The following is a 23,672-nucleotide window of genomic DNA, read 5'->3' as shown; positions in this document are numbered from 1 at the left end:
TTTTGTTTTGGAACAAACTAAAAAAACCTTCTATTTACAACTGTAAAATCCTTATTTCCAAACACACACACACACACACACACACACACACACACACACACACACTTCCTCCAGCTTTACACCCTCAGAGATCTCTGTGCTTTTTCTGTTCTGGCCAACTGCACATCCCATTCTAATCCGTCTGAATTGCAGCTGTGGTTTCTTAAGTTGTGGAATTGCCTCCCTAAACATCTCTTTCCTCCTTTAAACCGGGTTGGAGGGTTTGAGCTATAGGGAGAGGCTGAACAGGCTGGGGCTGTTTTCCCTCAAGTGTCAGTGTACACAAATAGGATGGGTTTAGAGGGATGTTGGCCAAATGCTGGCAAATGGGACAAGATTGGGTTGGGATATCTGGTCAGAATGGATAAGTTGGACTGAAGGGTCCATTTCCATGTTGCACATCTCTATGACTCTCTGACTCTAAGAAGTGTCTCTCTGACTAAACTTTCAGTTACCAATTCCGTATCTCCTCACATGGCTCAGAGTCAGATATTCTCTAAACAATCCTGTAGGTCATGTTACCACCACAAGTTGGTGGATTACAACCAACTGCAAGTTGCTGTGAAGTATCAGTGATAGTTGTTGTGATAATGTCATTGGACTAGTAAGCCGGAACCCCAGGCTAACACTCTGGGATTATGGGTTCAAATCAGAACATAACAGATATTTATTTCAGTTTTTATTGGATTCAAAGAACTTGTCTAAAGGCAACCATTGTGAATAAAAAAAATGCTCATTAATGTCACTTACAGAAGGAAATCTGCCCTCCTTACTCTGTCTGGCATTCACGGGCATCCAAATCCACAGCAATGTAGTTAATCTTAACTACCCTCTGGGCAATTATTGGATGGTTGGCCTAGCCAGTGACATCCACATATCACATGAGCAATTTATTTTTTGAAAAGCAGAGGGATAAATAAAATTCTTTTCAGTTTTATTTAACAATAAAATAAATATGGATGAACCATAGAATCCCTACTGTGTGATGCGAGTCCACACCGATCTCTCACCCCCCTTCCCTATCCCTGTAACTCTGCATTTGCCATGATAATCCATTTAACCTGCACATTACTAGACACTATGGGGCAATTTAGCATGGCCAATCCATCCCAACCTGCAAATATTTGGACTAGGGGAAGAAACTGGAGCACCCAAAGGAAATCCACACAATCACAGGGAGAATGTGCAAACTCCACACAGACAGTAGCCTGAGGGTGGAATTGAACCCACGTTCCTAGTGTTATGAGGTAACAGTGCTGACCATGTAGGAACCATGCCCCCCTCCCAGTTAGGAAAAACTGCAAACATGCAGTGACTCTCTGTTCTGATCATAAAAGGGAGAGTGCATCAGAGTCCTGAAATGGTTCCACATATAAATAAACATCAGGCCAGTGTAAAGATGCAGCCTTCTCCCTCTTACCCTTTACAATGGGTTGGTAATGTTCTCATCTCATCGAGTTTGGAGAAGATTTGTAGCTCAGTTTGAGGTTCTGGATGTAAGTTTGCTCACTGAGCTAGAAAGTTCATTTCCAGATCCATATTCTCATCTCAATCAGAAGGGCAGTGTTTCAAGCTCCATTCAAGAGTCATAGAAATGTACAGCATGGAAACAGACCCTTCAGTCCAACCTGTCCATGCCGACCAGCTATCCCAACCCAATCTAGTCCCACCTGCCAGCACCCAGTCCATATCCCATCAAAACCTTCCTATTCATATAACCATCCAAATGCCTTTTAAATGTTGCATTGTACCAGCCTCCATCACTTCCTCTGGCAACTCATTCCATACATGCAGCACCCTCTGCATGAAAAAGTTGCCCCTTAGGTCCCTTTAAAATCTTTCCTCTTTCACCATAAACCTATGCCTTTTAGTTTTGGACTGTGCTACCCTGGGGAAGGGACATTGTATATTTACCCTATCTATGCCCTCAGGATCTTAGAAGCTTCTATAAGATCACCCCTCAGTCTTTTATAGCTCAAATCCTCCAACCCTGGCAACATCCTTGTGAATCTTTTCTGAACCCTTTCAAGGTTCACATCTTTCCGATAGGAAGGAGACCAGAACTGCATATAATATTCCAACAGTGGCCTAACCAATGCCCTGTACAGCCGCAACATGACCTCCCAACTCCTGTACTCAATACTCTGACCAATAAAGGATAGCATACCAAACGCCTTCTTCACTATCTTATCTACCTGCAACTCTACTTTCAAGGAGCTATGAACCTGCATTCCAAGGTCTCTTTGTTCAGCAACACTCCCTAGGACATTACCATTAAGTGTATAAGTCCTGCTAAGATTTGCTTTCCCAAAATGTAGCACCTCGCATTTATCTGAATTAAACTCCATCTGCCACTTCTCAGCCCATTGGCCCGTCAGGTCAAGATCCTGTTGTAATCTGAGGTAACCCTCTTCGCTGTCCATTACACCTCCAATTTTGGTGTCATCTGCAAACTTACTAACTGTGCCTCTTATGCTCGCATCCAAACCATTTATGTAAATGATGAAAAGCACCGATCCTTGTGGCACTTCATTGGTCTGAAAAACAACCCTCCACCACCATCCTCTGTCTTCTATCTTTGAGCCAGTTCTGTATCCAAATGGTTAGTTCTCCCTGTATTCCGTAAGATCTAACCTTGCTAACCATGCTAACCAGTCTCCCATGGGGAACCTTGTCGATCGCCTTACTGAAGTCCACATAGATGACATCTACCACTCTGCTCTCATCAATCCTCTTTGTTACTTCTTCAAAAAAACTCAATCAAGTTTGTGAGACATGATTTCCCATGCATAAAGCCATGTTGACTATCCCGAATCAGTCCTTGCCTTTCCAAATGCATGTACATCCTGTCCCGCAGGATTCCCTCCAACAACTTGCCCACAACTGATGTCAGGCTCACTGGTCTATAGTTCCTTGGCCGGTCTTTACCACCATTCTTAAAGAGTGGCTCCATGTTAGCCAACCTCCAGTCTTCTGGTACCTCACCTGTGACTATCGATGATACAAATATCTCAGCAAGAGGCCCAGCAATCACTTTTCTAACTTCTCACAGAGTTCTCGGGTACACCTGATCAGGTCCTGGGGATTTATCCACCTTTAACTGTTTCAAAACATCCAGCACTTCCTCCTCTGTAATATGGACATTTTTCAAGATGTCACCATCTATTTCCCTACAGTCTATATCTTCCATATTCTTTTCCACAGTAAATACTGATGCAAAATACTCATTTAGTATCTCCCACATTTTCTGCGGCAACACAAAGGCCGCCTTGCTGATCTTTGAGGGGCCCTATTCTCTCCCTAGTTATCCTTTTGTCCTTAATGTATTTGTAAAAACTCTTTGGATTTGCCTTAATCCTATTTGCCAAAGCTATCTCATGTCCCCTTTTTGTCCTCCTGATTTCCCTCTTAAGTATACTTCTACTGCCTTTATACTCTTTAAGGATTCACTCGATCTATCCTGTCTATACCTGACATATGCTTCCTTCTTTTTCTTAACCAAACCCTCAATTTTTTTTAGTCATTCAGCATTCCCTATACCTACCAGTCTTTCCTTTCATCCTATCAGGAATATACTTTCTCTGGATTCTTGTTATCTCATTTCAGAAGGCTTCCCATTTTCCAGCCGTCCCTTTACCCCCAATCAGCTTTCGAAAGTTCTTGCCTAATACCGTCAAAATTGGCCTTTCTCCAATTTGGAACTTCAACTTTTAGGTCTGGTCTATCCTTTTCCATCACCATTTTAAATCTAATAGAATTTTGGTCGCTGTCCCCAAAATGCTCCCCCACTGACACCTCAGTCACCTGTCCTGCCTTATTTCCCAAGAGTAGGTCAAATTTTGCACCTTCTCTAGTAGGTACATCCACATACTGAATCAGAAAATTTTCTTGTACACACTTAACAAATTCCTCTCCATCTAAACCCTTAACACTATGGCAGTCCCAGTCTATGTTTGGAAAGTCAAAATGCCCTACCATAACCACCCTATTATTCTTACAGATAGCTGAGATCTCCTTACAAGTTTGTTTCTCAATTTCCCTCTGACTATTAGGTCTATAATACAATCCCAATAAGGTGATCATCCCTTTCTTATTTCGCAGTTCCACCCAAATAACTTCCCTGAATGTACTTCCAGGATTATCCTCCCTCAATACAGCTGTAATCTATCCCTTATCAAAAACGCCACACCCCCTCCTCTCTTGCCTCCCTTTCAGTCCTTCCTGTAGCATTTGTATCCTGGAACATTAAGCTGCCAGTCCTGCCCATCCCTGAGCCATGTTTCTGTAATTGCTATGATATCCCAATCCCATGTTCCTAACCATGCCCTGAGTTCATCTGCCTTCCTGTTAGGCCCCTACATTGAAAAAAATGCAGTTTTATTTATTAGCCATACCTTGTCCCTGCCTGCCCAACTCACTTCTGTTCTCAACTTTACCAGTCTCAGTTGATCGCCTTCCTCATTATCTCCTCATTCCACCCACCGCCCCCCTCCCCCTTAGTAGTTTAAATCCACCCGAGCAGCTCTAGCAAATTTCCCTGCCAGTATATTAGTCCCCTTCCAATTTAGGTGCAATCCGTCCTTCTTGTACAGGCCATTTCTACCCCAAAAGAGATTCCAATGATGCAAAAATGTGAATCCTTCTCCATACACCAGCTCCTCAGCCGTGCATTCATCTGCTCTATCCTCCTATTCCTGTCCTCACTAGCTCGCAGCACCGGGAGTCATCCAGATATTACTACTCTCAAGAAGTCACCAATTTTAAATTATCACTAAGACAGCAGCTCTGAAAAGCATGAAACATATTTCCCTACTACTTTTCCGGACTTATGTTCCTGCTGAATGCTCCCAATTAGATTTTTAATGCGGAGATGACTGCATTTGCCCCAAGGGAAATTTAAGGAAATATTTGAAGCAAGGTTTAGCGGGCCAAACCCGAAACATTAACTCTGTTTCTCTTTCTGCCAGACATGCCGAGTTTCTCCAGCAACTTCTGGTTTTGTATCAGATTTCTAATATCCGCAGTTTTTTGTTTTTCTCTTAATCAACAGTTTAAGTTCTTCAAGTGGGATACCACTTTCACTAACCTCACTGGTACCAATTTTTAAAAACACTTTGAATAATTAAACATATAGTTGCCTAAAGTTTTTACTTCTTACCCAGATAAGCAAAATACGGGGATATTATGGTGGAAATCATGGCTGCCATGGAACAAGCTGCAACACCCATACTCCTCACTACAGTTGGATACAGTTCAGTGGAGAAAACGTAGATCATAGAGAACGCTGCCGCATATCCGAATTTACCAACCATTGCCATTGTCATAATAAGCACATAGTAACCTTTGAAATCCAAGCACAGACAGGTTAGTATATACACAAAAGTTTCCAAATAGTTTAATTCAATTTATTAAATCTTTTCAATCACATGAAAATCCATGATCAACGTAAGCAGTATTGAACTTCTGCCCATCACACAAGCCTATAATGCAGTGACTGTGGGCAACTCCATAAAGTCACCAGCCAATCACCTACACAAAAGTTGATTGGGATTTGTTAGCCTGGATAGCGTTTGAGAAATGCAATTGAATAAAATCAGAATGTTAAATGCAGCCACTAACATACTTCAAAAGAACAGAGGCCTCCCAAATTAACTGGTTTGAACTCTTACTCGAAGGTACAATCTGGATCAACAGCAGCATAATTCCACTACACACCACAATGCAAGCAAGGGAGATCCGACGAGGTGACACACGCAGCAATATCCACGCTATCACATAGGATGGTATTTCAATCACTGCAGAGATAAAACAGTTGATATACGGGTCTCCATGCATATTGGGCATGTTGAAGGATAAGCCAAAGTAACCCACTGAAGAAATCATCCTGCAAAAAGATGTGAAAAACAAAGTATTATTGGAAAGAAAAATACTGAAGATGCTAGAAATCTGAAACAAAGGGAAAATTGAGGAAACACTGAGTTTATTATAATTATTGGAAAATTTCCTTCCACTCTCCCAACAAGGAATTGTATTCTGAATCTTGTACAGCCCCAGACAGAGAAATTAAAAGCCACTGACATAGATTCTCTAGATGTGACTGGTCTGTTAAGAGTGGAAATAGACAAGGGCAGTCCTCAGCAGGCTAATGAACATTGATGGAGGAAGACAGTAAGGTCAACACTGTCTACAGATTGTTGGAAAGACTGTCCAGCACATAATTACAATATCACAAGCTCTCATTTTGGTCAGAATTGTATCAATGCTGTAGCAAGGAACAAAACAGATCAAATACTTCAGTGTGTATTTGGTAGGCCCCATTGCCACACCCGCCAGACTTGAGAAAACAAGATGAAGACAGGACAGGAACATCAAACGCTTTTCTTCCTTTTTGTTGTGGGCAGATTTGAAAGTAAGATGACAGCACCCAAAATCAGGGAGACCCTTATGTATCTATCGTTACTTCCCTGGGGACTAGAAATAGGAATTGAGCAATCAGCAGTTTGGTGGATATGTGTGCATGCGTGGGAGGGGGAGGAAGAAAATCAACAATCATGCCAACTAGATGTCAGAGGGTAACATAGGAAAGAAACTCGAAAAATATTGAGAACTTTAGGCTATTGTTAGGGGAGCATGAGTAAGGGGTGGGGTGAAGATGGAGCTAAAATGGAGGGATTCAACTTTAGTGGTAAGGAAGCCCATCATTTTCTCACTTACGTCCTCAGAGAGGTTAGGGATAGGGGTCTAAAGGAAACACTTATTGAGAACACATAGAAGGACTCACCATACAAGGACTGCAAATATCGTGATGTTTCTGATATTGGAAGTCCGAACCAAATCCAAGTAAGTGACTGCATGTGTATTTTCATTTGGCAGCTAAAGAGTACAAGAAAATAAAAATTAACATTGTGAAACAAATAACTAACAGACAGGGAAGAGCCAGTAAAAGTTATTTGAACAATATAAAGCATGACCCTGCCTATAACTTAATAAACTAAATTATAGGTCATTCATTTGGTTGATTAGACAAAATGCATCCTCAAGGAATGACCAAATTAAATGTAGCAGAATGTTCCCAGTTCAGTGGATTATCAGAGAATAACTCTTGTATTGATAGAAAAGAGAATGGACAGTGGTTTAAAAAAAAGCAATTCTAACTGATGGTGAACAATCTTGCTCCAACACATCCTCTTCCAGGTTTAACAGCGGTATATTTAGATGCAGGCAAGAAATATGCTGAAGTGAGTGGTTTTGTTAATGGGATGTAACAGGGACTTTCGTGGTAGGTATTGTCAATGCAGACTCGATAGGCTGAAGGGCCTTTACTACACAGTATGATTCTATGATTTTGATTTAAATACCTATCAAAAAGGAGACATTTGGTTCTTTTCTCACCACATTGATTGGGTATTCTTAAAACTGTTTCTAAACTTTGTTCCAAAGTTTACACCAGAAGGATGATAGGTTGCCCAGAAAATCAAGAAAACGGATGAGAGAAACAAGAGGGGAACAATAATATACATCATTAAATTAGAAGGATTACTGGGACCTGAGGCACCTATCATCATGGTCTTCCATGGCAAACACATTGCAGATAGTGATGAAGCTTTTTCAACATAAGATCGGGGTAAGAAATGCAATGGATAAGGGCAACACATAGATGGGAAAGACGATCATCATCCAGGAAAGTGACAACAACAAGCCAGGAGAGGGTGAGCCCATGCAAGATGGAGGTTTTCATATGCAAGAGGACAAAAAAGAGCTCATCATTTATCTTCAGACAAATAGAAACCTGGAAGGAAATGGAGGGTTGGATGACTGTGGGGCATCCCTTGGTACCACTGTCACCCAGAGATCACATACTTATTGCCATTGCCAAGCCCTCAGTCCTCTTCCATTTCCATTGTACTAAACGGCTCCTTAACCACTTACCTACCCATTGTACATCCAGGCCTCAGACTGTCATCACAAAACCAGTGAATACAACAAGTTAGTCCTCAGGGTCTAAGATGTGAAACAGAGGAAATCTTTATTTTTATTAATTAAACAAAAGTAGCTATGTAGGGTATGGGATCAGTAAAGTACACATTTCATCACCTTACTGCTTTCATTGATGGAGGCCAAAATCCTGCAACTCCTTTTCGACAGTACAGTGGAGCACTATAGACCAACTACTGCAGTGGTCTAAGGTGGCTCACCAGTACCTTGTGGAGAGCAACTAGGAAATCCTGGCCTTACCAATATCACTCACAACCTATGAATGAATGAATGAATTTTTAAAATCTGTAAAGAGGTAAGCAAACACACAAAGTGAAGGCTGCAAATTGAATGGGTGCAAGCAGCGATATGATGAGGACCAGTTAGAAAAAGACAAAAAGGAAAGATGAGTGAGTGAAAACAGAATGGTCCATTGAAAACACAAGTGTGTTTTTGATTTGGTAAATAGTATTGGTCTTTTCCTGATGTTGTTAAGTCATTTAAATGTTTCTAATGTTTTATCCATGTGAGCACAGCAGGCTTGTTTTAAGCCCCCTCCCTCCCAACACACACACACACACACACACACACACACACACACACACAACAAAAAACATTGGAAAGATGTCAGAGGTCTAAGAAGACAGACTGCTGCCATTTTCTCCAGGGCAATTAGACACGGGGAATAAATGTGTGGCCTAGCAGATATCCCAGCAACAAGTTTAAAAATAATCAAATTTCATGAGGTTTTCTAAGTAAGAGCAGTCACGGATTTAAGTAATGCACAAAATACCATGACTAGTTTTGTAGGTATTAGACAGTAAGACCATAATAGGAACAGGATTGGGTCATTTGACTCATCAAGCCTGCTCACGGCTGATCCAATATTCCTTACATTCACTTTCCTGCCTTTCCCTGCAACCCTCGATTCCCCTATTGATCAAGGATCTATCTCAGCCTCAAATATGCTCAAGGACTCTGCTCCCACAGCTCTCTGTAGTAGGGATTTCCAAAGACTCTCAGCCCGCAGAAGAAATTCCTCCTCATCTCAGTCTTAAATTGGTACTCCTTTATTCTGAGACTATGCCCTCTTGTCCTAGATTCTCCTATAAGGGAGAACAACCTCTTAGCATTTACCCTGTTAAGCCCCTGAAGAATCCTAAATGTTTCAATAAGGTCACCTCTCATTCTTCTAACTAGCAGGTAGCAATAAGATAGACATTGCATCAGAGATCAGGACTACATCACTTGCTCAAGATCTGAATACAATAATAGAACTGCCAAATGCTTCTGGGGGTGCAAACAAGGCAACACAAAAATTGACCCCATACATTGTTGAAAATGTAGTGTATTATCATGGTTTTTTTATTCTAACATCAATGAAATTAAAAGATGAAATTAATAAAACATTCAATGGTTTATTACAATTGATTCTCGGTTTCCTATATTCTCAAACATCCCTGCAGTCATCGTAATGCCATTTCTTTTAGCAGCGGCTTTTAAGATCACTATTGCTTCTTCCACTCGACCCTGAGAGAGCAGCCATCTTGGAGATTCTGGTATAAACCTGTAAAATACAGCGGGGAAATACTGTAGCAGGTAGAATAGTAAAGACTGCACAAATTGGGTTCAGGGAATGCAAGAACTTGCTCAGGTGGTTTATCGAAAAGAAAACTTCCCTTCTCTCACTGCTCAAACACAGCCAAATGGACATGGCAAGCTGGAACTGAGAGTTATGTGCACTAGTTAAAAAAGGCTCCAATGCTGAAAATAAACTAAATTGGAGAGTACAGGTGATGCCAAAGAGAACCACCAAAGCTGCCATTTGTGTTGGTCAGCAGCCAATGGAGATGAGAAGATCAGGGTCATTGGGTTTTGACCCAGAGATGGGTTGACATACCAAATTAAGAGGCATCACGAATGACATTGGTATACATCCATCCGCTTTAAAATTTATTTCACGTTGAAATGTAGAAAATATATTTATCACAATCTGGGGAACTCTGTGTGATTTGACGTTACAATACAAATGAAAAGTTAATTGAAGGTTAACTCACCACCAGAGAGGAACATAAAGGATTTGAGGAAGCGACAAGGCCACCAATAACATCCGCCAGTCCCGAATAAAATACGCAAAAATCGGTAGAACCACATAACCCACTGCATAAAATAGGCAGACTCCAATGGTTCCAAAAGCAATCCTTTCAGCTTTACCAAGAAGTTCACTTCCTATTGAAGAAAGTTTTGAAAAAAAGCCAACTTACAAACCTCAGTGTGATAAACTGATAACTTGATCAGCAGATGAGAGCACTTCAAAAGTAAAGAAGAAACAAAAGAGAAAAAAAAATGTGGCAGGTCCAGAGATTAGCAAGACATAACTTACAAATGTAACTAATCACATTTTGCGTGATAACTTTAAGAGAAGAAGAGACTATAAAGATCTCCTTTTCGGTTTTGGTTTTTCAGGTTCATTCGCAACATTTGACCTCGAGATATTTTTCACCACTCAACTGATTGCCCATCTCCATGTGCATCTGATACATGGCAGGGAGATAGTGAGCTAGCCTGAAACAGCATGCAATTCTGCTCACTACTGCCCTCTGAGGCCCAGAGATTCATTATCCTGTCAGTCCTCCTGGTCCCTTGATCTCCATCCTCCTAAGGCAAAAGTGAGTACTGCAGATGCTGGAAACCAGAGTCTAGATTAGAGTGGTGCTAGAAAAGCACAGCAGGTCAGGCAGTATCAGAGGAGCAGGAAAATCGACGTTTCAGGCAAAAGCCCTTTATCAGGAAGATGAAAGGCTTTTGCCTGAAATGTCGATTTTCCTGCTCCTCTGATACTGCCTGACCTGCTGTGCTTTTCCAGCACCACTCTAATCTAGATTCCATCCTTCTAACTCCCATGTCACAAGTCTGAGAATCTGGACATTTCCCCACTCCCACCCCCTACCAGCACCCTCCCACATCCCTACCTCAGACCTCCATGCCCTAGCCTCTCATCCACAGTCTGGTGGTTGACTCTTAACTGCCCTCTAGAAAATTAGGGATGGGTAAATAAATGCTGGCTTAGCTAGCAATACCCATATCCCACGACTGAATTAAATATAGTTTCTCCCCAACAAAGAAAAATTCAACATCCTCAGGCTTTTTGGAATGAAAATCAAATTTCCCCAATTCAATTTGCATTAAAGCCTAATGAAATGCCAAGCAGATATACTTTCTCAGAGGTCAGGACACTATCACTGTGTCACATATGCCCAAGAAATAATTAGCAACCTACCAACAAAGATGGCATTCAAATTTCTGTAAGCAGAGCACAACAGGTTAGCAGATCACCTTAATCACGTGAACATTTCATTCAGAAAAGCAGGCATCTTGTTTTAAATCAATTTGTTCAGATGTATCATGACACATATTTTGAGCAGGTGACATTAGAACTCCAACCTTCTGGGCCTGAGAGGGAGACACTACCACTGTGCCACAAAATGTTTGGTAAGAATTCACTATTCTTCCTCAGATGCAGTGCTTAGAGGACCTTTGTTTATGGTCTAATCAGGGCTCTGTGTGGCTGAAGCAAGACTTGAAGAGGCAATTAAAAAGTAGAAGAGACGTACAGAACCAGAGATTTAGGAAGCAACAGCTCCCAACACATAAGGCTATTGACTGAAATTAAGAGCAGGAACGAAGTGATGCAAAGCAAAGCAAAATTCAAATTGGTAAAATAGAGTACAGACCTGCTACAGTTTTTTGCATCACTCTGCCTGTCTAACTGAGGATGGGGAGTCAATAAAAAGACTGTGATGGACTGAGTTTTGCAATTGGGTGTGAGCATCTGGATTTGGAACAAGGTAGCGGTGTTCAATAACAAATAAAAACAGAAATTGTTGGAAAAGCTCAGCAGGTCTGGCAGCATAAAAACCAGAGTTAAGGAGTTGGGAGGTCATGTTGCAGCTGTACTGGACATTGGTTAGACCACTTTTGGAATACTACATGCAATTCTGGTCTCCTTCCTATCAGAAGGATGTTGTGCAACTTGAAAGGGCTCATAAAGGTTTACAAGGATTTTGCCAGAGTTGGAGGATTTGAGCTATAGGACAGCTTGAGTAGGCTGGGGCTGTTTTCCCTGGAGCGTCACAGGCTGAGGAGTGACCTTATAGACGTTTATAAAATCATGAGGGGCAAGAATAGGATAAATAGACAAAGTCTCTTCCCTAGGGTGGGGGGAGTCCAGAACTAGAGGACATAGGTTTAGGGTGAGAGGGGAAAGATACAAAAGAGACCTAAGGGGCAACTTTTTCATGCAAAGGGTGGTACGTGTATGGAATGAACTGCCAGAGGAAGTGGAGGAGGATGGTACAATTGCAACATTTAAAAGGCATTTGGATGGGTATATGAATAAGAAGGGTTTGGAGGGATATGGACAGGGTGCTGGCAGGTGGGAGGAGATTGGGTTGGGATATCTGGTCAGCATGGATGGGTTGGACCGAAGGGTCTGTTTCTGTGCTGCACATCTCTATGACTCTAGGTCCAGTGATCCTTCCTCAGAATTTGTTTTAAGCAGCTTGCAGAGGTGAGGCCACATTTAAAGATCAGGATATGAGGTGGTGATATCATTGATGTGGAAGGGGGATGCTCTGGCAATAGATAGGACCTGTGTTTTAAAAATTATCCGACACATTTTTGGTTTTATTTTCAAAGTGATCAACTAGAGGAAGCCAGAAATCCCAATTAGCGGGAAGGAATTACTTCTGACTGGCATCCAAACCAGAAACATTTTTTTCCCATCATCTGTTTTGCCTGCACAATGCACAAGAGAGAAGAGGTGAACATTGAAGACAGCGAGAATGGAATAGAACAAGGAAACAGATTTAGAACAATGCAGCAACATAAAAAGAACTTACCTAAAATGAACATCACTATATACCGTGCAATTTGGGCCAGGCCAACAATGAAGAATAAGGTAGCAAACATCGCCCAGCTCTGAGAGGTCACGAGGAGAAGGATAGAGCCAGTGTGCACAGTCATGGATACAAACAGAATGAGTTTTCGCCCGTACCTTAATAAAGCAAGAAAACATATCCATTTAAATAGGCTTTCTTTGTCAAATACTGTAGCTCACTTTGCTGCTTCTTAAATCCTTTTGACACGATACAAATGCCTTTGTACAAATGCCACAGGACCAACTCTTTTTGGATACACTTACCCTTCAAGGTCTTTCATTAATCATCTCACAATCAAAAACATTCCTTTAACCCTAGCCTATCGGGGAAAGGGTTCACGTGGTCTTTATCCAAAATCTGTTGGCATCTGCAAGCTTATGTTTGTTTATTATCTCTGCACTTGTCATTCTTTGTTTCCATTTGTTGCTACACATACCACTTAAGTCAGTTCAGGCCTTTGGAAGAAAGCTTCTCCTGAATGGACCTAAAAGCGAAGTTAATTCCCAAAAGGGCCCGAACAGATCTGCAGAAATGGAGTTCGAGCTTTTGGAAATAAGCTTCACTTTTACATCTATTCAAGACTATTCAGGCTAAGCAAAGATGTCTTCCTCAAAAAGGCCCAAACACAGCATGTCTACAGGAGTGTTCAGATCCACTTTCAAAGACCTTCGGTTTTTGGATGTACTGATAAATAATACCTAATCTGAATACAGATTTATCCTTTGGTATAATATATCAGGTGCAGTGATACAATGGTCATATTTCCAAACTGACATATTGGAATATTAGCTCTCACTTGTGCTCTTAAATCACAAAATAAAAGACTCCAAATTTCTATGAAATACACAGAAACACAAGAGATGCTGACAATGCTTCATTTATTGCTCTTGCCTTGTTAAAGTGGTCATGATGAACATTGCTGGTGTGAGTTTTATCTCTAGCAAGATATTCTACCTGGTGTGGCAATACTCATGTTAAATCTCTCGTAACATAATCGATGTGGATATCATGGCACTGAAGAATCCAACAGACTGCTTTTACAGCTCAGTAAATATTAACAATATTTACATTCATAGCCACATCAGTGTTTGTGCTAACAATAAACTATTAAGCTATATAAAGCAGCATTTTTCTTGCAGCATGTCACATTTTAAGGAAAAGATAGAATAGGTGATCATTCTACCCTCAGGTCACATGCTATGAAACAGTGATGTTACCACAAGCATGTCTCTTAAAGGTATACTGACCGTGAGACATAATACAATTGCCACTGAACTTGTCCAGTCGTTGTGTTGGTGCCCCTCCATCAAAGGCATATATAGAATTTCACTGGGTCAAAACCCTGAAAATGAAAGAACAGTGGTATATTCCCAAGTGAGCTCGAAAGTTGCACACAACTGTTCAGAGATTGAGTCCTGTTCTTCTAGGCAAAACCAGCATTCAAACACATGCTAGTTTGGGGAAAACAAAAACCCGTAGCATTTAAACAGCATGTCGAGCATGAGGTCACAGAAAAACCCTTGCTGAAAGATGAGGATATCTGTAGATCTGTGAAGGCTCTCCAACAGCAGAAGGTAAGGGACATTGCTTATAATTGGGAAGGACCTAGGACATCTACACCAAAATATTAAATTGAAAGATAATGAGGCTAAAACAGCCATCTCATTCAGCAATCAATATTTCCATTTTAATTAAAGTTAAAAAAAAACATCGATGGAGAAGAAGTGAAATTGAAGATTAATGACTGGGAAGGATTAAAAACCATGATTAAAATTAGTGCATACTCCAACATCAGGAAGCACCATAGCCAATGCCTGGGTCCACAGATGTGCCAGAAGTAAGAGACCACAATAATCTCACAGCTGGATGTGCTATCAGGATGACTGAACAGCTGTGCTACTCAGGGCTTCATTGTCACCACAAAAGGCACAATCTCAAAGTCTCCACAAAGCTCTGTTAACCAACACATGTGAAACAGACGCCCAATTACAACCAGCAAAAACAATCCATCATTAAAAAGATTGTCCCACTGGAAAAAAAGAGAGTGAAGAGTCAGAGTTGGGAAGAGAACAGCAGCTGCTCAAGACTGTCATCATCTCTATTACAAGATATCCAAAGTCTTCACTGTGAGACACCCTGCAAGGCTAAAATCCAAAGTCTCAACTCAGAGCCAACAATGACATCTCCCAAGAACCAACTATCTGTAAAGAATCATCCTCACCAAGAGGGACTGCCAATATTGTACAGCATATAGATGGGAGTGGGAACATAATGATCACATATTCTAAGTGCACAAGTAGTTAACTGGCAAGTCCTGGTTACACTAAACTTCTTAACAAAGTGATATTAGGAATCCTTTCTTGACACTGTGTTGTCGCTCCTTTCACTTGGAGACTAGTTGGTAGCGCACATGTCCCTGATGCAGAAGGTTGATAATTTGATGCTTACCCCAGAGATCAGAGCACACAAAACCAGGCTAATTTTCCAGTGTAACAATGTGAGCGTTCTATACGAAGGTGCTTTACAGACAAGATGGAAAATTGAGGATGCTTCTGCCCTCTCAAGTGAACACAAAAAGTCTCTCCTCGAAGAGAAGGCAAGCTCTCCCTGGTGCGCTGGTCAGGTTTACAACCAATGAAAGCCCTCTGTTGGTGAAAACACTGAGGAAAATTTCACCATTCATTGATCGGGCAGGCAATATAAGACATCATAGCCAATGACACCCACATCCTGGGATCAATTTTTTTTCAAATCCCACGTCATCCCAGTACTCTCCAGTATAACTGTCCACTTTAAAACTGGAAACAACTTTATGGCACATCAAATTACAGGTAATACCGTTTCCAACAAGCAAAAATCCATTCATTCCACCCTGACTTTCACAGGCATTAAAATATGCTCCCCATCCCTAAAATCAACACCTGAGGGATGAGAATTGACCAGTACCTTAACTGGATCAGCCCTCTAAAAACAATAGCTACAACAGCAGTCAGAGGGCAGGAAATCTGCAACAATTAAATCACCATCTACCTCTCCCAAAATCTGTTCACCATCTAATGCACAAATCATGAACAGCAGAATGATGGAAAACATCACTCGGCTGGGTCAAAAAGCTCAACAATATTTGGCACAAATTGCCCACTTTTCCAGAATAAATCTGAAACGAATCCAGAGAATGCTGGAGGATCACAGCAGGTCTGGCAGCATTTGTGGAGAGAGAGAAACAGTTATTGTTTCAAGTCTAATACGATTCTTCTTCAGAAGCTGTCAGACCTTTCCAAAACCACATCCACCAACTCAAACACATGCCATCCACCTTCTGTCAAATGTACTGCAGCAACACGCCAAGTGTCCACCATTGGCACCTTTCGAACCTGTGACATCTATCACCTGGAAAGGACAATATTTAACAGATGCATGGGAATAGAACCACTTACAAATTACCCTCCAAGGGAAAACAGCATCCTGACTTGCCATTTCAACTCTGTCGCCAGGTGAAATTCAGGGACTCCTTCTCCAACAACACTGCAGAATACCCACATCGCAGCTGATGACGGTGGCTCACCACCACGTTAAAGGTAAACTGGGTACAGTGCACAAATCCTAACCTTTCCAGTGGGTCCAACATCCCAAGAGCTAAGGTATGAAAAACATCTTTTTACTAGCCGCTAAAGAAAATTACCATAACCAGTTAATTATTTAGTTACTAAAATTAAGAATTGTACCTGTCTGAAATTTGTCCAGAGATGAATGATCCACACAGCATGCCCAAGAAAAATACTGATGCTGTAAATGGTCCTTTCCATTTATTATCACAAACAAGATTCCACTGAAAAAACAATGCAAGGTCATTAAAAACACCAAACAAAAAATAAACAAAAGAACCACAGATGCTGGAAACCAGAAACAAAAACAGAAATTGCTGTTAAATGCATTCTGAAGAAGGTCAATGAACTGAAAGATTAACCCTGCTTTCTCTCCACAAATGCTATCAGACCTGCGGAGCTTTTTCAACAATTTCTGTCTTTGTTTTCATTAAAAGCACAATTAACTTGCATTTCTGGTGCACTACTGGTTTGTTAAAAGCCTGGGACTGGAAAGAACATAATGGCATTGCCATATGAACCAACTTGAATGATATCAGTTTGCTTCCATTGCAAGGGAGGCATTAATTCGTTTTCTTTTGGTATTTAAGCCCCTACAGGACACAGGTCTGTTGTGAGAAGTACAATTGTCCCATTGCTTGATTGTGCTTTATAGGTTTCTTTTAAAAAGTGAGAGTTAGCCAGGTGCAGAATGGACCCCGTGTTCTTTTCTTGTATTACAACAGTGAAAACATTTCAAAAACCAAAAAAAATTGTTCCAATCATCAGCCATGTAAAATCAGGAGGTCATGAAAAGCCCTATGGACAGCTAAATTTTATTGTAAATTAAATTACTACACTTGTGACTCTGTGGTCTGATTGATAAGACATGGATATGACAGAATGCACAAAAGAAAAGGAGCAGTTCATTTGGAGGAAGCCAATTTTAGCCCAGTATTTGGTATGATGAAAACTGCAATTACTGAAAAATCAATTGTACGTCATGGAAACCATTCATATTATAATTGTGGTGTTGAATTAATCGCAACTTACAAATCCAATTGTAAATATTACTGTAAGATTGGGCGGGTTCAGGATGAGTGAGGGCTCAAAGTTTTGTTATGATGACTCACTCCTCTTTCATTAAAAAAATTAAGAGTGTTTAAGGACAGACATTTCTCCATTTGGATCTGTTATCTCTCCTTCCGACTATAGAGTATACTATAGTGCAGGTTCCCATCCTCAGCTACCTCCTTTAACATACAGGAACCCTCGGTATCCAATACACCGGCGTTCTGAGCAGCATGCTCTTAGTGCTTTGCAAGTGATTCAGCTGTTGCAGAGAGATGTTTTGCTTTTAGTTGCTTTGTGCAATGCCAATAGGTTGTTCGTGCTCAAAGTGAAAATGTATACAAATCACCGTCTGGTAAACTTTGGGTTATTCTGACACAAATATCGGTGCACTTTCCAGCATCTGTGGCTGAACCTGGGGAGGACAGCTTGCTTCCACCAGTCAACGCCAACATCCAACATGTACTGTTGGAGACTATACTCCACCAGAAAGCAGCATTTTTGAAATGCAATATTGTCATGTGGGGGTCTGGTTAACTCAGTTGGTTGGACTGTTAGTTTGGAATGCAGCATAAAGCAAACGGTATGAGTTCAATTCTCACTGCTCCAGCTACAGTTACTATTAAAGACCACAAGACCATAGGAAACATAAACAGGAGAAAGCCCTTCAGCATCGCCCTTCAATATGATCACAGATGATTCACCATTTCTCATGTCCATATTCCTACTTTTTTCCTCATAACCCTGAATTACCTGACGATCGAGAATTTATCTCAGACTTAAATATACATGAGGACACTGCCCACAGAGATCTCCATGGCAAAGACTTCCAAAGATTCACTGTTCTCTGAGAGAAGTTCCTCCTCATTTCAGGTTTAAGTTAGCACCCCTTTATTCTGAGACTATGCGCTCTGGTCCTAACTCTCCCATGAGGGAAAGCACTCTCTCAGCATTTTGTCAAGCCCCTTAACAATCCTACATGCTTCAATGAGCTCACCTCTCAATGTTCTAAACTCCACCGAGTAGAGTCCCAACCTTTTCACTTTTGCTCATAAGACTCTCCTTCTCAATCTCTCCTCGGAAAGTGGACTGGGAAAATTGGCTAAGCAAGGTAGACAGAAGAGAAGCAGTGGGAGACATTTTTAAAAAGGAAAATGCTGCATAACTCTCAAAGATGTATTCGTTTGAGAAGAAAATGATGCTGTGGCTATCCAGGGACATTAAAAATGATGTCAATTTGACAAGAAAAGTCAGAAAATGTTGAAAAGTTTAGTGGTAGGAGAAGATTGAGGAATATTTAGAAACCAGAAAAAGGGTGCCTTTTTTTTGAAGCAAGCTGCAATTAGTGCCATTTAGCTAGAAACAAGGCACAACAGTGCCAGATCGCTGTCAAGTGACAGGAAGGTAGCTGTCTGTCACAAAGATGGCAGTGCCCATTCACACTATAGAAACAAACTGTACAGGGAACATAAGAATGGTGTCACAGCTGACTATCCATACATGCACAGCTCTGGCTGCCATCTTCAGTGTTGGCAGCACATTGTCCGAGAAAAAGAGTGGCAGAAAACAAGCGTACAAGAGAAAACTAATGAGAAATATATTGTATATTTCTAAAAGTAAATATTTTCTCAACCCTTTCAAGGTTAACAACATCTTTCCTATAGCAAGAAGACCAGAATTGAATGCAGTATTCCAAAAGTGGCCTAACCGATGTACTGTACAGCTGCAACATAACCTCCCAAATCCTCTACTCAATGGACTGACCGATAAAGGCAAGCAAACCAAATGCCTTCATCACTACCTTGTTGACCTGTGATTCCACTTTCAAGGAACTTTGAAGCTGCACTCCAAGGTGCCTTTGTTTGGCAACATTGCTGAGGACCTTACCATTATGTGTATAAGTTCTGCCCTGATTTGGCCCATCAAAACATAGCAACTCACAGTTACCTAGATTAAACTCCATCCGCTACTCCTCGGCCCATTGGCCATTTTATCAAGGTCCCATTGTACTCTGAGGTAGCCTTCTCTGCTGTCCACTACACCGCCAATTTTGGTGTCATCCTCAAATTTACTAACCATACCTAGTATATTCACAACCAGAAGTTGAGATCGAGGAATTAAATAATGGCAGGTGAAGCTGAAGGTTACAGTCTGATCAGCCACACCATTTCAAATGACAGAGTAGGCTGAAGAAGCCAAATAGCCTATTTCTATACATGGGAAGGCACCAGGAAGAGTAATGGACTACTAAACTTGGAACTAATGATCTGTATCCTATGGTCTTAAAAGAAGTAGCTGCAGAGATAGCAGATGTGCCCTTTTTTTAATCTTCCAGATTAATGCACTAGATTCTGGATTGACAAACTGGAATGTAAGACTTTTATTCAAAAAAGAAAGGGGACAGCAAGCAGCAAACTAGACACCAGTTAGCTTGGCATCAGTCATCAGGAAAAGTACCAGTAGCCATTAATGGAGGAGGAATAAGACATTTAGGACACAATTATAGATTGATTTCTGCAATCTTTCCCTAACTAAATAGCATTGTTTTTTTGTAAATTCTCTTTGCTAAAGCAGACACATTCACATTTCACAAATGTTCCCCTGATCTGATCTAAATCACTGTGCAACGTAGTTACAGCTCACTTTCCCACAAACATCTTTCCTATCTACCTTTGTGCCATCAAGAAATGTTTCTACTGCTCAAAATACTGATAGACAAATGCATGAGAGATCTTGGAGGATAGATCAACCCAGGGTGGATAAAGGGAACCAGATATAGCGTATCCAGATTTCCAACTGGCAGTCGATAAAGTGCCACATAAAAAAAACTACTACTTTCGAGAAGAGCTCATGGGAGTTGCTGAGGTGGTGTTGATATGTTAGTGTGGAAGAGGGTGTGCAAACAGATAGGAAGGAAAGTTGGGAGCAATGAGTCTTTTACAGTTTGACAGTCCGAAATTAATAGAGCTTCAGGAATCAGTAACCTAATGATGCTCAGAGTTATGAGCGCTCCCTGAGCATTGTTCCCAGTCGATTATGATTCCTGATGGCATACCCTAAATTATTAACCTACCCTAGGAGGAGGGATGAACTGGCTCCACTTCTTAATTCCCCCACCCACTGGGTTGGTCATGACAAGGTTAATTTGTAACGATCCCTCCACGTGTGGATAACTTTCTCCCAGACAAAATCAAATCTGTCATGAAAGGGGTTCTTTTAAGGGAACGAGGCTTTCTAGAGTTATCACAAAGTGAGAGTTTAGTAGCTGCTAAAATCGAGAAGTAGTAACAACACAACACACAAACACAAATTATTAACAAGGAGAGTCCAAACAAATGCGCAAACAGTTCAGAGTCTGATCATTAAGAAACAGCAAAAAGTAGCAAGTTGTGGCCATTAAATGGAATGGTACTGGTAGCACTGACGTTGGGAGTGGAATAGTAGGTTAAAATCCTTGCTTTTTTTTTGAGAGTTGACTGAAATTCTTTTGTCTTGATTGAGTGCTCTGACGTTCTGTCAAAAACAGAGCCAAAGAGTGTCCCTATCCCCCTTCCTATCCACAGTGCAGGAGCATTTGATGGCTATTCTCAAACTGTGACCTTCACTGCATAACTAGTACACTAGACCACTGACAGACAAGGGGAGCAGCGAAAGGTGGTCGAGCAGAGGCTGATAGCTAAGTTCCATATGCATAGGGAGGGCCTCAACCGAGACCTTGGGTTCATATCACATTACAGGTGACCACCATTGCACTATACACACACACTTTCGCACACACATACACACCTATACACAGACACACACACAGAAACTAACACACACTCCTACAGACACGCACAATCCCACATTCACACATATACCCTCTCACAGACGTAGATCACTTTACACTCACACAAACACATATACTCTCTCTCACAGATACTCACAACCCCCCATTCCAGACACACACACACACACACACACACACACACACACAAAAACCCACATGCAAACATAGATATATAAGTTTGTGGGGTGAATTTTGTACTTGCAGAGTTACATTGTGCTTTTGCTCAAAAACTGCATCCATGTAAGACTGTTAACTCACTTTTCAGATTAGAATCAATCTAAACATTATGGCACAGACAACAGAACACAGAGGGGCTAACCCCTTCTACATCTTAACATCTTATCTGGGCTGACACCAATTGTTACAGTTAACCTGAGAATGTAAGTTTTAAAGAAAGTTTTATGATTTACATATGAAAGAAGTGAAACTATCATGAGAGACTCAACAAACAATGGATAATTTCAGTTACATCACACTGTAAACTTTTGTTATAAATTCTGTGTCTTACAATTGTGTACTCCACAACCACCTGATGAAAGAGCAGTGCTCCGAAAGCTAGTGCTCCAATTAAACCTGTTGGACTATAACCTGGTATTGTGATTTTTAACTTTGTGCTAAATGGGACAGAATTGAACAGATCTAGCAACTCTAGACACGACCTTTAGGAGGCGCTACAGGTCAATAAGCAGCAGCACTGGTACATTCCAACATAATCTACAACATCGTGGGCTGCAGATCCCCTACTCTACCATTACCAGGTTATCAAACCTGGTTCAATGAAGTGTGTACAAGGACATTCCAGCAGCACCTGCTCCATTGCCACCAATGCAAGAAAAATATTTGAAGGACTCAGATTGCATTTGATTCATGGTTAAAAAATGTAATCCTTTCACCATAAATAAAAATTAGTTAAATCTTCAACTAATCTGCTAAATGCTGATCATTCACCATAGTCTGAAATGGATAAATTATCTTTTCTCTGATTCTTTTCTTTTACCATTGACTTGGTTGTAATTAAGTGGCTATTTCAAGACAAACACATTTAGTCCTCATCCAGTCAGGGCAAAATGAAAGCTCTAGTCAGATTAAATAACTAATCTCTGGAATTTATTTCTAGTCTTCATGTGACAACTCATGAAAATAAATAAATCCCATTCAATGGATCTGCTGTATCCCAAGCAACTGTAATAGCTTTGTCCAATTTATCTGTTAATGCCTGTTCTTTGACCTTCGGACAAGGAGAATTATTTACTTATTTATACGCAAACCAACTTCAATTTATCCAGTCAATGAACACAGAGTCTACCATGTCCCTTTTCATTCCACCTAATCACATTTTGCAATGCATTTAACCAAGTTTCTCTTGAAAGAAAGAGCCTTAAATTAATTCCCAGCTTTTGTTTGCTTTTCCTTATGTAGTACATCAAAGACTGCAGATTAATCAGAGTTATACTGTTTTAAAACCTTTTAATTCAGAGGAGATTTGGGCTTTGTTGCCCAAACCAACATTTGTTGCCCATCCCTGATTGGATTTGAGAAGGTGATGTGGTCTGTCTTCTTGACTAGCTGCAGTCATTGTTGTTTGATCCAGCAACATTGAAGACACAGCAAATATATTGGTGTGTGGTGTGTTGCTTGGAGGAGAACTTGCAGATATCTGTCGATACCTATCAAAATTAAACCTCTGGCACTTTCTCATAAACCCGCTGACACTGGGATCAACTTAGCACAACGTCAATGATTGAAATATGTCTCCTTAGGTCACTGGACAGTGAAAAGTTTAGCCAACATCTTCTGACTGGCACTTAGTTCATCTAGCACATACAAAATAATCCTTTATTGCTAACCCAGTAACTTGCACATGTTTATTTTGCATTAAACCCAGATGCCTTCCTGCTTCACTTACATCATCCACTTGTAACATTCATTTTCAGAGCAAATATTACACTTACCAACATGTGACACTTAACTCCTAATCTTACTTATTGTATTTCCAACACAAAATAATTTTGGAGCATATATCAGAATGTAATTAACACTCTTGAGCTGATAAAAATTAGAGATGAACCTTTCCCTTAGCATCATGCAAACAACTTAAAACATGGGCAAGCAGCTGTAAGAATCCTAACCCGAGACTACATGCAAACCCTGGAATACCCAGTGACAGATTTTGCAAGACCTGGGACATCATCTGATCTGTTTGGCAGGAATTTCATTCAGTACTCATTTTAATAG

General features: G+C 40.8%; 1 protein-coding gene across 1 annotated transcript in view; it reads right to left on the bottom strand.

The window, feature by feature from the left end:
- LOC132826963 (solute carrier family 22 member 4-like) overlaps positions 1–23,672 on the bottom strand; it is a 36,501-nt gene that overhangs the window by 3,182 nt on the left and 9,647 nt on the right. Inside the window, exons 2-8 of the mRNA XM_060843295.1 lie at positions 16,679–16,782; positions 12,915–13,069; positions 10,071–10,242; positions 9,439–9,580; positions 6,821–6,912; positions 5,709–5,923; positions 5,198–5,380 (exon numbers count right to left, since the gene is read on the bottom strand). Coding sequence (XP_060699278.1) covers positions 5,198–5,380; positions 5,709–5,923; positions 6,821–6,912; positions 9,439–9,580; positions 10,071–10,242; positions 12,915–13,069; positions 16,679–16,782 — 1,063 coding nt within the window. The remainder of the gene's footprint in view (positions 1–5,197; positions 5,381–5,708; positions 5,924–6,820; positions 6,913–9,438; positions 9,581–10,070; positions 10,243–12,914; positions 13,070–16,678; positions 16,783–23,672) is intronic.

The sequence above is a fragment of the Hemiscyllium ocellatum genome, chromosome 2 (assembly GCF_020745735.1).
Source record: "Hemiscyllium ocellatum isolate sHemOce1 chromosome 2, sHemOce1.pat.X.cur, whole genome shotgun sequence".
NCBI lineage: Eukaryota > Metazoa > Chordata > Chondrichthyes > Orectolobiformes > Hemiscylliidae > Hemiscyllium > Hemiscyllium ocellatum.
The sequence above is the reverse complement of the archived record's forward strand: the minus strand, read 5'-3'. Positions and strand labels throughout refer to the sequence as shown.